Raw genomic sequence first — 21584 nt, 5'->3', positions numbered from 1 at the left:
CTTAAAGTAGTTAAAGAGTTCAAGTAGAGCTTGAAAAATGCTAAAACGTGCGGTGAATCAGTACTCCAGAGAGAAAAACATCAGGGATTAAGGTCCAAACCTATCCAATGGGCTACTTCGGGACAATTCTGTTTGCTCGGTTGTTTGCAGATTAGAGTCCTTTTACTGTTTGCGAAGCTTTCCTCTGGGCAAATTTTCAACCCTGTTTGCAAATTTCGCAGCACATTTCTCCACTATTTCAGTTCGCTAGGTTCCGTTTCATATTTCTGGAAAGTTTTATGTCTGAAAGCATGTGTCTGAAGAGTGAATCCTTACAATTTACGACGACAACTTGCAAAATTCTGACTAATAATCGCAACTAAAGCAGCGGTTCGACAGTAACTGAACTGACTGTTGAAGAACCTTATCACGTGTGTGTGTGTGTGTATACACACACACACACACACACACGAGTGCATGCTTGAACAGACCTTGTGTTCTTGTAACGGGAAAAACAGTTTAGGAGGCGAGAGTCAGAGCGAATGAGGCCAGGCGTTGTGATGGAGTTTAAGTCATGGAGTTTCTTCTATTTCACAGCTGCATATCTGTTGACCACCGCGGACCAAACGGGTAAAGAAGCTTATTTTATTTTATTTTATAAGAACAATGGAATTTTCCAGATTAGTTCAAGAGAAACATAAATAGATGCACGCTAAGCGCTATATTCAAAACGTCTTACTCTACTGGACGTGAATCTGGAGTGTACTGGTCTTAACGACTACTCAGGACCTCGTGTTGCTAACTAGCACCCCATGTCCACTTTTCATCTTTGCAAGTTTTCCAGTCTGAACCACAAGCGAAGGCCATCCTCGCACGGCCGAAACGTGCCAATACGTTCTACGTGGAGGAAATTCTAAAGGGCAGCTTGGAAAGAGAGTGTTATGAGGAAAGATGCAACAAGGAGGAGGCCAGAGAGGTTTTCGAGGACAACCAGAAAACAGTAAGCTTCGCCCTAAGAACCCCTCTTTCTGAGAATCTGATCCGAGAGAGAACGATGATTCATGTTGGGTACATTATTACGAGTTCTGCAACAGCATGACTCACTTGTTCCTAAAACCACTGGAACGACTATATAATTAGAAATAGATTTACGTAAGGAATCAGAGAAATGACTGTTTATATGCGCTGTAAAGCACTGGAAGAGTTTTAGTAAATATTTAATACATCGCATTTTGTCCACTAATCACACTACTGTGCATTTTGCCTTCAAAAGGAAGACTTTTGGACCATATACTATGGTGAGCATCTCTCCTTTGTCCTGACTGTATGATTAAACATACTGGGTGGGTTGCACCAAGAAGGATTAAATTAAGCACAGTTCAGAGCTAATCTAGGATTTGTCGATCTGGGCTTTATTTTAATAAATCGAGTTGTGTTGCACCACTCCATTTTAAGCACAGATTAACAAATCGGGGATTAGAATTCTAACCTGCGATGAAAACCTACGTTTACGATTCATTTTCTCCATCGTGATTGATTCGCCATTGACGACACCGCAGCAGTGCATGTGGATTTCATAAACGTGGAAAAACTGAATTCTCCAGTGTAACTAAACAGCACCAATGTAAGGGATCGTGAACTTTAAACTAAATAAAAATTAAGCTGCCGTTATTAACCGCTCATTCACATGAGCAAATGGACAAATTTAAATACAAATAATTACAAATCTGAGTTTAAAGTGATGGAGCAGCAAGATTAGCGTTAATCCAGGTTTACTGTGAAATTAAATCCAGGATTAACGTGATGGTTTAAATGCAAGCCTGCTTATTTTTAAACAAGGTTTAAAGTTTGGTGCAACGGAATTATGAAATAAACCTTGATTTAATCTTAATCCTTATTGGTGCAACCCACCCACCGTGTTTTTTGCGTCATAGTAACATTATTTGCTTTAATACAGATGGAGATCAGTGTAAAACCAATCCTTGTCAACATGGTGGCACCTGTAAAGACAAGATAGGAGGCTATAGCTGCAAGTGCACGGACATGTTCACAGGGCACAACTGTGAAAGGGGTAAAGAGTGTTACTGTATAAATATTTGGTTTCATGATTCTACATAGTGCCTTTTTAAACCTTCCGAGTTGTCCGCACTCCCGGTTACACCCAGTACGACGTTCGGGATTCATCTGGCGTGTAGCATAAGTGAATAATCGTCTTTACGCAGATGTTTCTCAATGCCCTACTGGAGGCGCTCTGGTTTGTGAACACTACTGCAGAATCTTACCTGAATCGTACCGATGCTTCTGCGCCAAAGGCTACAACCTTCACAGCGACGGCAGGAGCTGCATACCTCACGGTTTGCAACACTCGTATTCTCTTCTGGGTTTCAGGGCATAAGATTGACGTTGTCGTCTTAGTAGGGCTTCCCCGCCCGCCCCCCCCATCAAATATAAACAGCTTAACACAATCATAGATTGTGGGGGTTGTCAGGGACAGAGATGTAGACATTGTTTCTCAACATGGAGTCGATTTAAAAACAACAAACTCTGATCGACGTAATATTCACCCTTCTCTTAGCTCAGGACCCGTGTGGGAACGTCAGGGTCTTATCTGAGGACTTTACCGGCAGGAATACTAAACCAGGTCAAGGTGACTCTATCTGCCCCCAAGGAAAATGCCCGTGGCAGGTGAGCGCACTGAGGTTCGTAAAGAACGTCAGTAATCCGTGTCGACTGTTAAATTCTTAGTAGTAGTAGTAGTACACTACCGGTCAGAAGTTTAGAGACACTCTATGTCTCTCATGAAATTCTCATGAAATGTCTCTCATGATATTAAAAATCTTTTGATCTGAAGGTGTGTGATTAAATGTGTGAAGTCGGTGTTGTAGACAAAAATATAATCGTGCCGACGTATTCATTTCTTTCATTACATAACTATTTTATTTACAATCAAAGTTTTTTATTAAACTCGGAGCGAAATATTCCGAAAAGCAGCTGATAAGAGTCCAGCGTCGGTGGGAACTCCTTTAATACTGTTTAAAAATCATCTCAGGGAAATTCCTCAAGAAATATGTCGAGAAAATGTCAAGAATACATTTCTGGAAATTCTAGGCGAAAAGGGGGTCTACTTAGAAGATGCTAAAATATTCAATTATTTAGATTTTTCCTTTTTTTCTACTTAATTTTTAACTTAATTCCCATAGTTCCATTTGTGTTACTCCAGAGTTTTGATGACTTTCTTATTATTCTAAAACGTGTATAAATAAATAAATAAATAAATACATACATACATACATACATACATACATAAATAAAAGCACGAGTGTTTCTAAACTTTTGACCGGTAGTGTAAATCAGACGATTAAAATCGTGGTATAACCTTGAAGACGTTTTGTCATCAAGCAAGTGATGATGCTCCTTGAAGGACTGATGAAATATCTTCAAGATTGTACCAAAAAATTGAATCCCCTTGAGCACAGTAATGTCATTCCTGTGGACCCAGGGTAAAGAGAACAGAATACTGATAACGAACTAGGTGTAAATAGATGCAACTCACTGTCGGGTAGGTGAGCTTTGTGGATGCTGGTGGTGATGTGATCTGCCATGGCGTGATCCTTGGAAGGAGGTCCGTACTTACTACAGCTGCATGCATGACAACAGACAGAAATCTTTCCTTGGTCATTGGTGAGCATCAGCCTTTGCTATGTCATTTATCCAATCTGTAGCCATTGCAGCCTTATCTCTGGTTAACAGCCTACTAACACTTCAATGTATTGTTTTTGCTTCTTTTGCGTATAGTTCCCTGTCTTTGTTTTCCATTACAGGTCACTCGAAAGTACAAGTACATGCTTCCCAAGTGACCAAAAGCATTCTTCATAATCGGTATTTGACTGGCAAGCCTGATGATGACTTGGCATTCTTGGTGCTTAACGAGTCGATTGCGTTGGGTTTGGGCACCATCCAACTCTGCCTCCCAGAGAAGGATTTTAGTGAAAACATCTTGATGAAAAGTGGTAAAGAGGGCGTGCTTGTCGGCGAAGCCAACAACCCTTCGTACCTCTCGCTGGACGTCTGCCATTCCAAACTCAACCTGAGCTTCTCCTTGACCAATAAGATGTTTTGTATGGAGGAGCGAGAGCCTGAAGGTATTGAACGGAGACGATCGCAGCACAAAAAGAAAGAGTGTGATCTTATATCTGGGTCTCCTGTGGCTACAGTGGAAGGAAATACAGCTTTCCTAACCGGACTGTTCTTGTCCCAAACTGACTGCAGTCAGGGACTCGTGTTCACCAAAATTTCCAGATATCTACTGTGGATCCGCAAACTTTTACTGAGCACCGAGGGCCAAACATGACACATTCAAGCGGAAGCTTAGTCTCGAAGATGCAACCGTTTTAACAAGATTACAGCAATTATCCTGCTTTCAGAACGAACCTGTGCTTTCATTCAGTGTTCAAGTGCATCCCTCTGACTTCCTCTGATCCTGCGTAGTCTCAAATACATGAAAATCATGAAAATTTGTACAAAAACTGTTTATTTTACACAGAGAATAAAAACTAGTGAAAATAATACAAAATGAAAACGCCTGCTGAGACGTTGCCGGGTATCACAGCATTGAGGCGCACCACAATGGGGAGACAATTTATGAAATCTGGAACTACTGTTCTAAATGACATGAATGCAACAGGAGTCAGCGTAGACGAGCTTGTAGATTGGCAGATCCTTTATGGCAGCTGTAGTTTAAGATACAGAGGACAAGGGTGGGAAAGGGTTTTGCTTACTGACAACCAACTTCTGGTGCTGGTGAGAAATATAGCCTTTGATGTGACCCTGTGTGAGACAGAATTACACACGATAAAGTTCTCTCAGTTATTCAGAATTAACATGAATTCTTGATGTTAATGTCTTATTTGGAATCTGCCCCAACTACTTAATGATCATGTAGAATAGCAACAAATGTCTTTATATACACAAGCAACTAGCATTCTATTTCACTCCTCCTAAACACCAGGAGCAGTGTATAAACGCCATGAGAAGTACTCGGAGATATCAGGTGCACTCACACTACTCAGGGAAAGTGTATGGTGATGCACAGCTAGTAGCCATGAGAAAGAGAGGTTTCTTGTAGACTACCACGTCACAGTAGATGCCAAGGTGATGAAAGTGGGCTCGACTCTTTGTCAAAAGAGTCCGCCAAATCTTAACCCCATAGCAAGTAGTCTGAGAAACAGACGGCTGGCTGGTCAGGAGTTGAGAAACAGATGACTGCACGACATGCACTAGGGCACAGTTAAGGAACATTCTGTGGGCTTGTCCTTAGTAACGGCTCGGTAGAGTGATTCACAAGTTGACGGATACGATATCGGGCAGAAAACCTGGATTTAAGCCGCAGGATCACTCGAGAGTCATCTGACCAGCCTATGAGCAAAGAGCCCATTTTTAGCCCGTTCAATTTTCAGGCATAGCCTTCATGATTCCAAAATCAGCACCCTGTTGTCTAGGGCTTCTTTTTTTTTCTTTTTGCAACCAAAAGGTCCAAAGGCAGATTCTGCAAGATTGATTTCATGCATCAGGCGCAGCAGATTGCACCAACCACACCTGATCACATGCATCTATCCAAAAATGTCCCATCACCATGAGTGAGGTTTCAATCACCCTCCTTACAGAGGCATCAACATCTGCAGATTAGAGGTACAGCTCTAATAGTAGCAGATGTTTGAAATGGCCTCAAAATTAAAGCTGAAAGTCTGTGCTTTAGCATGCATAACAGCATGGACCAATCAATGATTAGAAAAATGGAGGTTTTTGTGAAGGCAAAACAGAGAACTATGAATTAGTGGGAATCCAGGCTCAGCAATAAACAGTGCGCATGCACAAGGGGTTCTTTAGGTTTTATACACCACCGCCCCTGGCAGATGGAAGAGTTGAATTAGAACCATTAGCCATTAACCAACACTGAGCTCTGTAACTTTACAAAGTATGTGATTTGCAAAGTTCTCATAAGAGCCAAGGCTCTTACTTTGTACCTCTAATCAATGCTGTGCCATGCATGACTATCTTACCATGTATATGAGATTGGCCAGGATGCACTGAACTTCATCGATGTCCACTTCCTCCACCTGCATCATCTTCAGTGCAACCAGGAATGCATCTAAAGGAAGTTGGTGAGTCTTTAGCAAATGATACCTAGAAAGAGGGAGAAAGTCAGAATGACTTGCAGGCCAAACGGATGTTCTATGAATTCTCACGCTCATAGATTCATGGCCTACCCATGGGAAAGAACTTTTATATCACCTGTGGTGAATCATGTTCTGGATGCCTCTAGAATGAAGTCTCAGTGGCAGCCAAACACTATTTAATTCATAGAAATTTCATTCATTCATCTTCAGTAACTACTTTATATGTTTATACCAGGAATATTGGGCACAAAGTATAGTCACACACTTGTTGGGATGCCACACCAGTCCATTACAGAGCATCACACACACACACACGCACACTCATTCACACAAAGGGACAATTTAGAGCCACTAATCCACCTTTTGGCATGTTTTTGGGTAGTGAGCAGAAACCAGAGAACTACGGAAAATTCCACACAGAGTGATCTCGGCTCAGGATCAAACCGGGGACCCTGAAGCCATGAGGTGCCACTCTGAACAGGATAAAAATAGTCAAGATAATACCGAATGCATCCTGAGACTTGACTGACAGACGAGCAATAAGCTCTTACAGAAAGACATCAATCATTTCATGGGTTGAAATCCGAGTGAAACATTCCCCACACAATCACACTTCCTCAATCATCTTGTCCTGTTAACACCAAGCAGGAAGGCTCCATGAACCCATGTCACATCCCCATGTTTTGATCTGTTCTATCAGCATTATGCAAAAGGAACGTGGATTTCTCTATGACAAGCCAAGTTTTTAATCCAGTCCTCAAGCTCCAGTTTCATTCACAGGGCCATGAGTCACTGACTACGTTTACACAGACAGCAGTAATCTAATTACTGACCTTATTCTGAATGAGACAATATTGTGATTAAGGTGTTTACATGAGTCGCTTTTAGAATATTCCCGTCATGTTCCCGTTTTACACGTTATAGAACATAGATGGATTAACGGCACGCGTCATTACGTCACCGCGCCGCGCCACGCCATCAGACGTCCCAACAGAATTTCACGTATCGACATACAGCTCGTCTTCGTTTTGGTACCGTATACAGTTTTGGGTGTTTTTATTTTTAATTTTACGAACGCTTCAAGTGCGGTTAATTATTTGTCGTGCTATACGTGTAAATAGACGACTGCTTGAAGACGTGGGCTGCGTCCTAAACCGCGTACTTACCTGCTGAAACACATGTATTTCACCTACTATATAGCAGGTAAGTACGCGGTTTGGGACGCAGCCGTGCTCTCTTGTTTGCCGTCAATCGGACGAGCGCTGCCGTGTGTGTACGTGTCCTGTCAGCAAAATGCGGTGAAAACTCCCACACGAGGTTAATAGTGTGACTAAGGTGTGTACGTGTCTGTAACGCATGTCGATAATACGACTAAAACAGGAATACTCCACACGTCTTAATTCCATTTGTGTTTAATTCGAGTATGACTTTAATCGGATTAAGGTCATCAATAATCACTGTTTACATGCTAGTTTCTTCATCAGAGTATCGTCTTAATCGGGTTAATATCGGATTATTGTTGTCCCTGTGAATGTACTGACTGTTTTTGCGCTCCATGCCAGGCTCAGGTTTACAATTTGGCAGTAAAGTGAATGAACCGCTCAGGTTACATGCACACTGCGAGTATCACAAGATTGCACTTGGTGGGGTGTGAAATTGCAATCTAAAATTTTAAAAATAACAATGATGTTTGATTATCGATAATAATAAGAAGAAGAATAATCATTATCATATTCCTTTTAGCATGGCATCTTAGTCCATACAGGATTTCTGTATTTTTTTGTGATTGTTGCAAATATTTGTGGTGTTTTTTGTAGGCTTCTTTTTTTTTTTTTTTGCAGAAAACTACTTTGTTTGCTGGTAAATGAGACCTTTTAGCTATAATCATGTCCGCCGCACATGAACCGAAGACGGCTGTGGCTGAATGTGCGTTGTGACGACGTCACATGATGCGTCTCGGCCCAAACCCGTGGAAAGTCTTGGGTAATTTCTGAAAAATTGCAAGCTCCTCCGAATATCGCGGAATTTGCTTGCAAAATCGAGAAATCACGGAGGGACTGATATCTGACCCCAGATTGATCTTTTGTTCTTTAGCATCAAATCCAGTTATCAGGTTGTTTGGGAGACATCGTGACGATCTTGTGTACGAGTCCGCTGGACCCCAAGATCAGCTCAGAACTGTGTTTATCTTTCTTCCCTTGCACACATACCACACACACACACATAGAACGAAAAGTAGACTATTCGTGTAAGCAGTTGTTTTACGTTTCTATGTTTGCAACGTCCAATCGTGCGAGACGACGGCCTTGCGTCGTTATTCCCGAATGCTATTTTAAGCTCTTCCTGGACTGTCCAGGCACTGCATGTGTTCGCACTCTCCGTTTGTGCCGATGGCATGTCCCTTCCTTATGCTGGAATAAACTCTGCCTACTATTTTTATACCTTATGCTGTACTGACTCTTCAATTGTGCACAGGTGCTACACTCCCTGTGCATGAGAGGCATGTCCATCTACAATAAAGCTTACGGATGAACCTTTCAGACATGAAAATGTGGATTGCGGATATTCGTTTCTGTTACCTAGCTACCTAGATGTGCGAATTAACACGCAAGAGATTCCAGTGTTATTCAGTCATTGTTTTTAAACCTTTAAAATCATGCATATTGAGGACATACAGAGAACCGAGATACTGCCGTAAGTAACTTTTTGTACACAAGTCAGGTTCCTACTACCACCATGCCAGTGTATAATCCCTTGCACATTTTGTTGACTCCCTACTAGTTTCATACTTTTCATTACATCAGGCTCAGCTTGCACGCATTCTCTCTCTCGTACCGGTTTAATAAAAAGAGCATGCAGATATTTGTATCAATCAACCCAATGTATTAAAACCTAGCGTAGATCTTTGTGAAGCTTACTTTTCTAAAGCAGCACAATATAAACGTATGTGACTAAACACTTCGAAGGATGTTAGGTATAAGTTTGCTTAGGAATTCCCTTTTACTTACCTTAATTAGGCCTAGAACTGTAAAAGTAGTCCAAGTTAATTAAGTGATCTCATTACTAATACCACCTGAAACCAGACCCGATGAGAACAGTGTCCTTCGATAGAGTCGTGACGTTGAAGTAAACTCACACTTTCTTGAAAAGGTTCCTGTAGGTGATGATTTTCAGCTTCTCGAGGATGAGGAAGATCCCGCAGCGGATGAAGAAGGTCTCGTGTTTGGCAAGAGCCTCGTTCAACAACAAAAGGTTGCCCTCGCTAGCAGAGGATGAAAACAAAACCAGAGATCATGAGCACTTATAATATCATTGCTGGATCCGTGAGGTAAAAATGTTTTAATACTGATGCTTAAGAATAACATAAGAGAGGAAAAACAAAACAAACAGACCTCACTGCCTTAGTGACGTCTGCAAACTGCATGAGATCGTACTTCTTAAGCAGCTGGTTTGTTGGCATGTGGCCCTGGAAATACAGAACGGCAACAGGTCATGAGTTTAGTGTCAAGATTCCAATCTGTGTCAACTCTAGAGACTGTTTTGTGTGACAACCATGCCGTAATCAAAGTCACAGAGATCAGACTTTTTCCTTCATACTGATGTTTGACGTGAACAGTAGCTGAAGCTCTTGATCTGTATCTGCATGATTGAACGTATTGTGCTGCTGCTGCTGTCACACGATTGGCTGATTACATAACTGCATGAATGAGCAGGTGTGTGTAATAAAGTGGAGGGCGAGTGCATGTACAAATTCTATCACACAGTAAACCCGCCCACACAATTTCCTCTGTAAAACTACATGGTTGCATGGTCAGCGTTTGTATACGGGCACGATTGTACCGTATGATATAATAATCACGTGTTTGATAGTGGCCTCGATTTTCCAATGACACTTACAGATCTTTCGTGAAGGAAATTAATTCATTACAAGAACGTTTCAAACCCACATTCACGCTTTAACCAGACTGTGCGCTTAAATTAGTCACCCAAAAACAAGTTATTTTTCTGGCAAAAAGTAGTAGTCATCTCATTGTTTAACCGGAAAAACCACACTAACGGGCAGTCAGACACAAAGACGGAAAAGAAACGCCCGCTTATTTTTATTACTAACACACAGCAATCTGGGCGATGCGAAGAAAGACAAATCACTGCTGCAAAGAGAATCGAACGCAAATGCTGTGTGAAAAGTTCACAAGCAAAGATAAATATGAGTCTGTATTTATCACATATACATATGCACAGTGAAATTATTTAATTCACATATCCCAAGATGTTAGGAAGTTGGGGTCAGAGCGCAGGGTCAGCCATGATACAACCATGATACAGGCCCTTAACCCTACAGAGAGGGTTACGGGCCTTGCTCAAGGGCCCAACAGTGGCAGCGCTGAGGCTTGAACCCCTGAACTTCTGATCAGTACCCCAGACCCTACTTCCCCTATATCGACGCCAGGGGTGTCCAATCTTATTCGGAAAGGTTCAGTGTGGGTGCAGGTTTTCCTTCTAATCAAGCAGAAGCCACACATGAGTCTACTGAAAGCCAAGATCAACAGATTAAACAGGTGGAATCAGACACGCCTCCTGCTTGATTGGAATGCACCCACCGGATAAGATTGGACACCCCTGATCTACGCTAACCAGTAAATAACTGAATACCGAAGAATGACGTAATCTTATGTGAGAAATGTAATTCGACACGTGAAGTAGTTTTTGATAAGTGATGATTTAAAAAAAAAAAACAAAAAAAAAAAAAAACACCACAGTCCGGTTCCCTACTCACTAGCAGCATCTTAACAGGCAGCAGGTAGATGAGTATGAGACGCTTGTTCCTCTGGCAGGAACGATGGCTGTGCTGGAAGGAGAAGGACAAATACTCTTCCGCTGTCAAGACACACACACAAAAAAAAAATGCAGTCGATCATCATCAATTCGTCATCTGCACAAGACATCATAGTCTGTTGTGCTTCAATAAAACAACGTGAGATACGAGTTCTAACCCAGTTTAAAGTCGCTGTCGAACATGGCTTTGCGGCCCACGTAGTACTTGTAGGTGACTCGCTGTGCCATGCTGTAATCATCCTTCAGGTTGGAGCTGTCGATGGCCCGGATAAGAGGCTTACACAGATGCAACTTACTGATCTGACGTCAGACAACAGAAACACATCTTACACAAACAAATCATCATCGTGTACGTCTTCCAACGAACACATTTAAAAAAAACAGTCCTTCCTAACAACATGGTGGATAACATGACAAAGAAAAATCTCCACATCAAGACATTATATTTGTATCACGATGTTTCATTTTAATGACCTTTTTAAGTTAAAGCTTCAGTTCAGTTCATCTTTAATTCCAGGGGTTTGACAAAAATACCGCATGAACCGTTTAGGAATTACAGCCGTTTATTAGAGTCTCGCCATTTTCACAGGCTCCTCTCGAGAGTTCACGTAAACGGCTGCCAAATCCAAATTCAACACTCTAGACCTTTCGTCTCCTTACTTTGTCGTAAAATAACGAGGAAACAGGCCACACCTGGCCACGAAACTGCTGATCAGTCAACGGTCCAATTACTTTTGAGCCTGTGAAAATGGAGGGACTCGACAAAACGGCTGTAATTCCTGAACAGTTCAAAGATAGCAGTATTTTTGTTAAACCCCTGGAATTAAAGCTGAACGTATAGAACAGCATAAAGTTCAGCAGGTCTGGATCTATAAAAAAAAAGAAATAATACATGTAGCTAGGTGTTGTTTACTGACAACGTTATAGTGCTTGACTATGTTATTACCTTAAAATAAATCTTGAACAGCTGATTGACGAGAAACAACATCCCCCACTTCTTGGAGTCTTCAATACCTGCACGACTGATAGGACAGAAAATGAACGAGGTCACTACACACAGGTCCGGACCATGCAAACGCGCTGGTATCTAGGTGCGAGTACGGCGTGTGTGTACTCACTTGTCACTGGCACACACTCGGAAGCAGCTCATGAGCTGCTCTGCTGCCTTCTCCAGCATGTCTCCGACCTTTCCCTTGCCCTTCTTCTGTAGCTGCTGCTCCGCCTGCCCACACAAGCAAGAAACACCTCTCAGCCACATCACTTAAACCACATCCACCTGTGAACCCCCAATACCCCGACGAGATCTGAGATTCTGATTGCAAGACCATCTCGTTCGAATCACTTTTACCAAATCAAAGTCTTGTGAACGTGTAACAAGTTTGTATAGCGGGTCTCCTTCCCGTGCCTACATGAACTTCACCTGAATTTAACCCCTCAAATGCTTTCAGTGTTAATCTCAGTGCTCGGATCAGTCTGATCAACGAGTACAGATGTGTGTTTTTATATATATATTATATTATTTTATATTATATATACATAAATATATAAACAGACACACACGTACACAGCTGGTCAAAAGTTTAGACACACCCATTCTTTATTTTTATTTACTTTTCCCCACATTTCTGAATAATCATAAAATCTGGAAAACTCTGGAGTAACACAAATGGAGCTATGGGAATTATGTTGTGATAAAAAATCAAAAATAAATCAAAATAATTTTATATTTGAGCATCTTCAAAGTAGACGCCCAGTTCTTGAGGAATTTCCCTGAGATGCTTTTTAAACAGTATTAAAGGAGTTCACACCGACGCTGGACTCTGCTTTTATTGGCTGCTTTTTCGGAATATTTCGCTCCGAGTCGTCCGTTTAATAAAATATTTTTTTGTAAATAAAATGTTAGTTTTCTAATGAAAGAAATGAATACGTCGGCACGATGATATTTTTGTCTACACCACTGATTTCACACATTTAATCACACACCTTCAGATCAAAAGCTTTTTAATATCATGAGAAACATTTCAGTCGCGTGTCCCCAAACTTTTGACCGGTAGTGTGTGTGCGCATATATACATGAAACATAAAACAATTCTAGATTCCTTTTCAACACAGTAGCAAAATTAACTAGGAATAAAAGCACTACAGAGAGAAACACTCAATCATTACATAGCAGTGAAGATTTCATGAAATTTTTCATTGATAAGGTTGAAAATATTAGACGTGAAATTCAGGCCATTAAATTAAAACCGGACAGTACTGTAACAAACCCATTACATGACAATGTAGCAATATCAGATCAATGTTTAGAGTGTTTTGCTCCGCTTAGAGAGACCGAACTAGCTTCATTGATCTCTTCAGCCAATTCATCAACTTGAATACTAGACCCCGTACCTACATGTTTGTTTAAACAGATTTGTCCAGGAGTAATTGAACCACTTCTAAATATAATCAATTCTTCCCTAAGCACTGGCTATGTACCTAAATCACTTAAATTAGCAGTTATTAAACCCTTGATTAAAAAACATGATCTTGACCCGTCTCAATTGTCCAGCTATAGACCAATATCAAATCTCCCCTTCATCTCTAAGATTTTAGAAAAGGTTGTAGCAAAGCAGTTATGCTCGTACTTACATAGGAATAACATTCATGAAATGTATCAGTCAGGGTTTAGACCTCATCATAGCACAGAGACAGCGTTAGTTAAAGTAGTAAATGACCTTCTACTGACCTCTGATCAGGGTTGTGTCTCGCTGCTTGTGTTACTCGACCTTAGTGCAGCTTTTGATACTATAGATCACACTATTCTCCTTGATAGATTAGAAAATGTTGTTGGTATTAAGGGAACAGTCCTCTCCTGGCTCAGGTCTTATCTGACCGATCGTTATCAGTTCGTAGATGTAAATGGTGAATTCTCCATGCGTACTGAGGTTACTTTTGGAGTTCCACAGGGTTCTGTTTTAGGCCCACTGCTCTTTACTTTATATATGCTACCCCTAGGTCAAATTATTCGTAAACATGGAATTAGCTTCCACTGTTATGCTGATGATACACAGTTGTATGTTTCAGCGAAGCCAGAGGACAGACAGAAGCTTAGTAAGGTTGAGGATTGTGTAAAGGACATTAGACGTTGGATGTTAACTAACTTCCTTCTACTTAATTCTGATAAAACAGAAATACTTTTATTAGGCCCACGTGTAGCTAGAAGTCTAGATCTTTCTGATCACATGGTTACTCTGGATGGTCTTTCTGTTTCATCATGTGCAGCAGTTAAAGACCTTGGAGTGATTACTGACTCCAGCCTATCATTTGATGCTCATGTAGATAATATTACTAGGATAGCCTTCTTTCATCTCAGAAATATTTCTAAAATAAGAAATATATTGTCACTACATGATGCGGAAATATTAGTTCATGCATTCGTCACCTCTAGATTAGATTACTGTAATCCTTACTGTCTGGATGTTCCAGTAGGAATATAAATAAGCTCCAGTTAGTCCAGAATGCAGCTGCTAGAGTCCTAACTAGAACTAGAAGATACGACCATATCACACCGATATTATCAATACTGCATTGGCTCCCAGTAAAATCTCGCATTAACTATAAAATACTTTTATTAACCTATAAAGCACTAAATGGTCTCGCGCCACAATATCTAAGCGACCTTTTGGTTTTATATAATCCGCCACGCCTACTTAGATCAAAAGATGCAGGCTATTTGACGGTACCTCGAATAGTGAAGGCTACAGCAGGGGGAAGAGCTTTCTCTTATAGAGCCCCACAGTTATGGAACAGTCTTCCTATTAGTGTTCGGGACTCAGACACAGTCTCAGTGTTTAAGTCTAGGCTTAAAACGTATTTGTTTACTCAAGCCTACCCTGACTAGATTCTGTTCTACTACTTCGCAGTCATAATAATCTTTTTTCTCCCTCTCTCCTTTCGCCGAGCCCCACACGAATTTATGGAGATACTAGAGATCCAGATCCTTTCTGCCTCTGGATGGAGCTCAAATCTTCTCTAATTCCAGACTGCTGGGACTACGGCTGCTCCTAAGGCCATACAGACTTCATATAAATCCATAATGAACTTTTTCACACTATCTGTTGTTACCCAGATGAGGATGGGTTCCCTTCTGAGTCGGGCTCCTCTCAAGGTTTCTTCCACTTAACACATCTTAGGGAGTTTTTCCTTGCCACCGTCGCCACTCAGTGGCTTGCTCAGTTGGGATAAATTCGCACCTTTAATATCTGTATACCATGTTGATATTTCTGTAAAGCTGCTTTGAGACAATGTCTATTGTAAAAAGCGCTATACAAATAAAATTGAATTGAATTGAATTGAATACATATATATATACACATATATATATATATATACACACACACACACACACACAGACAAAATTCCCACCCACCAGCCAGGTCTCCGATATCAACAGCTACCAAGCAGGGAGTGTGAAGGCTAACACATGCTTCCTCCAAGTCAACCGCATCTTTACAAACTGTTGCTCATGCAGCGTCACAGGACTGCATAACACGCACGGAAAAAGCCCTCTCTTTGCCCGTCCACATACATGAGCTCACAGACTCGACTCCTAAAACTGGCTTGTGTTGCTGTGATTGACAGGAGAGCGAGAGAGTAAGGCCCTCCTTCCACCCATCGAGCATGACCGTATTTTGCTCTCCAGCTACAGACGGCTGTGACATCATCAGGGATCGACCTTGTGATCTCAAACACCGTTCTGCTGCACCCTTTGAAGCCCATCCGAACTTTTTAAAAACATTGTACGTTTAACGTCGCTGAAGCTCTGCGACTGTCGCTCACCTCGTTACTGGTACAGAATGAGCAACTTCTTTTTTCTAAAGGCTGTTTGTAAGGTAAGAATATACACTTACATATATACAAACTTGCTCATAGCCTTAGTCTGGATTACAAAGAAAACATTCATTTTAATTCTGCAGCCTAGTAGTCTGCTAGCTATAACGGTCATAACCAGCTAGTTTAGTCTATATAATTTCTCATTTAAGACAAGCTCATATGCGTACATACTGGCACTGTTTAGAATTGATAGAAGAAGAAAGAATGGCTGAGAAGGGTCTGCTGTCATTCTACAGTACGAGAGCGGCCTCTAGAGGTGAAATAAAAACTATCGCTAATTTTGTTGTGTTATATGTAGTGGGTTTTTTTTATTCATTTTGGATGTCCCTATTTTTATTTATTATTTGGAGCGTTACATTTTGGTTCAGTTTGGATGGATATATTTTGTTTACTTTAATAATATTTATTAATAGTTAATACATTAATATTTATATATTTTCATTTAAGAACGTACAGTACATTTTCATGGTACAGTCAGTACTGTTTATTTTTGTAATGAAGTTCAGCGATATTTTACTTCGAGCGTTATGTTTTCATTCAGTATCGATTTTAAAACCATCGGTTGATTAATCGGTTATCGGCAGGTACCGCCCTACTCAGTTCTCGGTGAAATCCACTATCGGACAACTTCTATTTATAATACAGTGAAATTCTTCTCTTCACATATTCCAGTTTGTTAGGAAGTTGTAGTCTTGTTCACTAATAAGAGCGAATGAAACTGCTGTAGTATTGTAATGTGGAACAGTACAGACCGGAACATGGACGCCGTGCGCCAAATGATCATTTTTAACTCATACACAGTCAGAGAGAGACAGCGTCCCTCAGCCTACGTCACCAAAGTGCAGACTTGAATAAGGAGTGCAGGGCTTGGGACAGGTCTGCTCTCATCTCCACTAACCTAGAACCATAGCGCCCGTAACCATAGTAACAATCTCAAAGAAATAGTCAAATGTTTTCTTTGTGAGCCATTCAAAATAGATCAATCCTCTCTTGGTTCCATATCATATGGGCCAGTTACCCTAACTTTATTCATGCAGTGGGTGAGTTGAAATGAAACCTACCCCTCAGGTTCAAACAAAGTGAGTGAATAAAACAAAGGGTTACTGCTTAGTTCACTTACGCTGTTGGCAAATATTCGCAGATCGAGTGTAACAGCAAACATCATAGCTAACGCCCTGAAAGACAAAGCAAGAGATGAACAGCAGGTAACAGTTAGAACCAAAAGAACTCATCCAGACACTGATCAATAGCTAGATAATGCTGCATACATGCAAACAAACACCAAGGGCATCGTACCAGTTTTCTTCTTTGTGAGCTTGGAAAGCTTTCAGAAATGATGTATGATGTTAAGGTTTACAGCGATGTTTGTGATTACAGAAACATCGATACGACCGCTGAACATTTCCCACGTTCCTCTTACATCTGCTACACACGAGATCTTATTTATGCTTCTAAGAAAGGATATTGCACCACCACTGTCTGGCATTTGTATGCCTCCACAAAGTCATGGTTTGCCACAGCGTACGTGCATCTGTAAGACAGAAGAAACAGAGAAGCGCGTCTTTGAGGATTTTTATATCATATGGTTTTAGTGGCAGAAATGTCTCTTGAGTACACGTACCTCAGATGTGCAGCAACCATCTCGTCGTAAGGAGGTTCCAGCACATGCTGACATTTGTCCTCTGGACTGGACAGCTGTTGACACAAAACAAGCCTGAGTAGCATATTTCGCACGACAGGATGCAGAGTAAAGGTCGACCGATTGATCGGTTTTGCTGACTAAACGGCACCGATAACCGATTGCTGGAGTTACCAGTTCTCAGCAAAAATCCACACCGAGAGCAGCTGAGAAGGGTCCGCTGTCATTATACAGTACGAGAGCGGCCTCTAGAGGCGAAATAAAAACTATCACTGACAAATTTTGTTGTGTTATTTGAAGTGTAAAAAAAAACAAACAAAAAAAAAAAAACACATTTATTCATGTTGGACGTCTCAATTTATATTTTTTATTCGGAGTGTTACTTTTTGGTTCAGTTTGGACGTATATCTTATTTACTTTAATATTTATTAACAGTTCACATATGAATATTTATTTCTTTTTTTTTTTTAAATACAGTACATTTTCATGGTACATTCAGTACAGTTTATTTTTGTAATAAAGTTCAGCAACTTTGAGTGTTTTCATTCAGTATCAGTTTTAAAACCATCGGTTGATTAATCGGTTATCATACCACCAAACTCAGTGGATTTTACCGATAACTATCGGTCGACCTCTAATGCAGATTAGACCACTTTCAAACGAACAGCTTCTCTAACGGTTTCCTGATGAAGATTACAACCTTAAATCTAATCAATTATTTATCCCTTGACATAATGCTAAATAATTTGTCGGTAATTAAATAATTATTCAATACATGTGTTTTAATCAAGGTTATACAGTGTGGTTTAAAGGAATATGCCAAGGTTTTCGACTTACTGTAACACGAGTAATCACAGACAAGAATGATTCCCCGTACTGAATATCTGAGGACGAGACTCGCACTTACTTTAAACTGTAATCGTTATAATCAAAGGCTAAAGGGAGCTGTTTCTATCATTGAGCATTTCTTTTAAATAGAACATATAATTTTGTAGAATGTTTTACTGAATGCTTCAGAATGCTTCAGAGGCTTTTGTTACAGCGCTGCTCAGACGCTGGTGATTCATTTTCTATAACAGCAGCAGCTGCAAGGCAAACCCCAGATGTATATCTACAGTCCCCTCGGAAAAGTATTGGAACCGCAAGGACAAATCTGTTGTTTATGCTATACACTGAAGACATTTGGGTTTGAGATCAAAAGATAAATATGAGACGATAGGTCAGAATTTCAGCTTTCGTTTCCTGATGTTTACATCTAGACGTGTTAAACAACTTAGAACGTGGCACCTTTTGTTTGCACCCACACATTTTTCAAGTGATCAAAAAAAAAATAGTGAAACATGGCACCTAGCAGGTGTTTCTTGTTGTCCAGGTGTGTCCTGTTAGATTGATTGTTTAATCACTTAATAGTTCTGAATGTCTACTCTTGGGTCGAGCCTGTGAAGACTGCATTTGTTGTTAAAAAGGATAAACCAACATAAAGACCAGAGAGCTGTGTATGGGAGAAAAGCAAGCCATTTTGAAGATGAGAAAAGAGGGAAAATCAAACAGAGCCATTGCACAAACGTTGTCAATAGCCAATAGAACAGTTTAGAATGTCCTAAAAAAAATAATAAACCACTGGCGTACTAACAAACAGACATGAAACAGCTCGGCCAATGAAACAACAGCAGTTGATGACAGAAACATTGTGAGAGCTGTGAAGGACACAAAGCATTCACAGCGCTTCATAACATTGGGATTAAACCACTGGAGTCCCATGAATTACTTTACAGTGCCTTTATGAAATTTTTGGAGCTTGAAAGTTTTGGTGATTCCGAACATGAACTTACGTGTTCGGAACGACATGCGTGTGAGTAACTGATGACAGAATTTTTATTTGTGGGTGAACTATCCCTTTAAGTACCTCAGCTCATTTGGAACAACAGCTTTGCTAAAACTTTCTCTCATGTCTGTCTCATCCTATGATTTTTGTTTGTTTGTACTGTAACAGTTTTACATTGTCATTATAAACTACACAACTTTACACACACATTGAAAAAAAAAAGTCAAACTACTCTTAAACCTAAGCCATTTTCAGGTCGATTCCAGCGCTGTTCCTTTGAACAATCTGGAATAAGGTCATTGTAATGTTGCTAATCATCACACACACTAACCAGTCAGTGAAATACAAATAAACCAGTAAAAGAAAGCGTGCCTTACCTGCAGTCGAGGATTGGCTACATGTGGGTGTTTAAAAGAGAGAAGCTCTGCACAGAAACTGCCTTCCCTGTTCTCAATGGCCTCCACGATCTGAAAGATAGACTGCTGTTACAGTATATACAGTATTTTATTTTAGACCATTTATTTTTCAGTAATGTCACTCGGTACAAACCAACAAACCAACCCCACCTGCTGGAGATACTGGTTGATCGTGATATGAGCCATTCTGATCTTGGGTTCGAATCTGAAAAAATAAAATGAATGAATAAAATAAAAACGTTTGAGTTTGTTTTCAGCAGTAAGAGTACATGCGCAGTGATGGAGGAGAACTGACTGTTCACACACACACACACACGATGGAGGAGAACTGACTGTTCACACACACACACGATGGAGGAGAACTGACTGTTCACACACACACACGATGGAGGAGAACTGACTGTTCACACACACACACGATGGAGGAGAACTGACTGTTCACACACACACGATGGAGGAGAACTGACTGTTCACACACACGATGGAGGAGAACTGACTGTTCACACACACACACGATGGAGGAGAACTGACTGTTCACACACACACACGATGGAGGAGAACTGACTGTTCACACACACACACGATGGAGGAGAACTGACTGTTCACACACACACACGATGGAGGAGAACTGACTGTTCACACACACACACACACACACACACACACACGATGGAGGAGAACTGACTGTTCACACACACACGATGGAGGAGAACTGACTGTTCACACACACACGATGGAGGAGAACTGACTGTTCACACACACGATGGAGGAGAACTGACTGTTCACACACACACGATGGAGGAGAACTGACTGTTCACACACACACGATGGAGGAGAACTGACTGTTCACACACACACGATGGAGGAGAACTGACTGTTCACACACACACGATGGAGGAGAACTGACTGTTCACACACACACACGATGGAGGAGAACTGACTGTTCACACACACACACGATGGAGGAGAACTGACTGTTCTCTCTCTCTCTCTCTCTCTCACACACACACACACGATGAAGAACTGACTGTTCTCTCTCACACACACGATGGAGAACTGACTGTTCTCTCTCTCTCTCTCTCACACACACACACACACACGATGGAGGAGAACTGACTGTTCTCTCTCACTCACTCACTCACACACACACACACACACACACACACACACACTCACACTCTCTCTCTCTCTCTCTCTCGCTCTCTCTCTCACACACACACACACACACACACACACACACACACACACACACTCTCTCTCTCTCTCTGGAACTGTAGAGTTGCAGTGTGAACTTTAAAGACAGGTGCGCTTCATAAACCGGAAGCTCAGTGTTTATAAACAGCATGACTGAACCTGCTAAGCTGGTGTGCTAGCTACACTACATGCTAACTACGCTAACGCTAATTCAGGGTGTCGTCATCAGACAAACCCGCCCTAGTGACCAGGACTCGGTGTTATTATCACGAAGACCCAAATATATTTATTTTTTTTTACCTCTAAACTCTCACATCAGCCTCTGAGTTGCGAAGTGTGCACGAGCGTTTAAACGCGCCGGATACCGTCACAGACTCACTTCCTGTATACACGAGTTGACAATTCCACTAACGCAGATTCGCGACGTTTATCACGGACCACTGTGTACTGCACACAAAACTAAATTAATACTACTACTACTACTAATAATAATAATGATAATAATAATAACAATAATACGTTTAATTTAATTTATTTATTTCACTCTTCTACTGACATTTATTACACATCAGGTTTATTTCACCGTCAATTTTCCTACTAAAATCTCATTTTGAGTTGTTTTACTTACACAAATATAAATCTAT

The 21584-nt window shown here is 40.8% G+C and overlaps 2 protein-coding genes across 2 annotated transcripts; one reads left to right on the top strand and one right to left on the bottom strand.

Moving 5' to 3' along the window:
* Positions 1–196: 196 nt before the first annotated feature.
* prozb (protein Z, vitamin K-dependent plasma glycoprotein b) lies at positions 197–4558 on the top strand. The gene is made up of 8 exons (XM_053615295.1): positions 197–609; positions 816–979; positions 1253–1277; positions 1937–2050; positions 2202–2333; positions 2555–2664; positions 3543–3660; positions 3801–4558. Exons 1-8 carry the CDS (start codon positions 522–524, stop codon positions 4328–4330), a joined length of 1281 nt encoding a protein of 426 aa, XP_053471270.1. The 5' UTR covers positions 197–521; the 3' UTR covers positions 4331–4558.
* pcid2 (PCI domain containing 2) lies at positions 4496–21328 on the bottom strand. The gene is made up of 15 exons (XM_053615296.1): positions 21241–21328; positions 19897–19951; positions 19708–19797; positions 17488–17561; positions 17332–17397; positions 17163–17204; positions 16987–17041; positions 12110–12213; positions 11938–12013; positions 11150–11291; positions 10933–11033; positions 9548–9621; positions 9292–9417; positions 6039–6162; positions 4496–4806 (listed from the first exon to the last, which is right to left on the bottom strand). Exons 2-15 carry the CDS (start codon positions 19930–19932, stop codon positions 4717–4719), a joined length of 1200 nt encoding a protein of 399 aa, XP_053471271.1. The 5' UTR covers positions 19933–19951; positions 21241–21328; the 3' UTR covers positions 4496–4716.
* Between the last annotated feature and the right edge of the window lie 256 nt (positions 21329–21584).

The sequence above is a fragment of the Ictalurus furcatus genome, chromosome 26 (genome assembly GCF_023375685.1).
Source record: "Ictalurus furcatus strain D&B chromosome 26, Billie_1.0, whole genome shotgun sequence".
Classification (NCBI taxonomy): Eukaryota; Metazoa; Chordata; class Actinopteri; order Siluriformes; family Ictaluridae; genus Ictalurus; species Ictalurus furcatus.
The sequence above is the reverse complement of the archived record's forward strand: the minus strand, read 5'-3'. Positions and strand labels throughout refer to the sequence as shown.

Coding starts and splice junctions, on each gene's coding strand:
- prozb (XM_053615295.1), top strand. CDS start 522: ATGAGGCCAGGCGTTGTGATGGAGTTTAAGTCATGGAGTTTCTTCTAT. Junction 2,051..2,201: donor AGGGCACAACTGTGAAAGGG/GTAAAGAGTGTT, acceptor GTCTTTACGCAG/ATGTTTCTCAATGCCCTACT. Junction 2,665..3,542: donor AAGGAAAATGCCCGTGGCAG/GTGAGCGCACTG, acceptor ACTGTCGGGTAG/GTGAGCTTTGTGGATGCTGG.
- pcid2 (XM_053615296.1), bottom strand. CDS start 19,932: ATGGCTCATATCACGATCAACCAGTATCTCCAGCAG. Junction 17,398..17,487: donor ATGGTTGCTGCACATCTGAG/GTACGTGTACTC, acceptor TCTGTCTTACAG/ATGCACGTACGCTGTGGCAA. Junction 6,163..9,291: donor AGGAACCTTTTCAAGAAAGT/GTGAGTTTACTT, acceptor CCCTCTTTCTAG/GTATCATTTGCTAAAGACTC.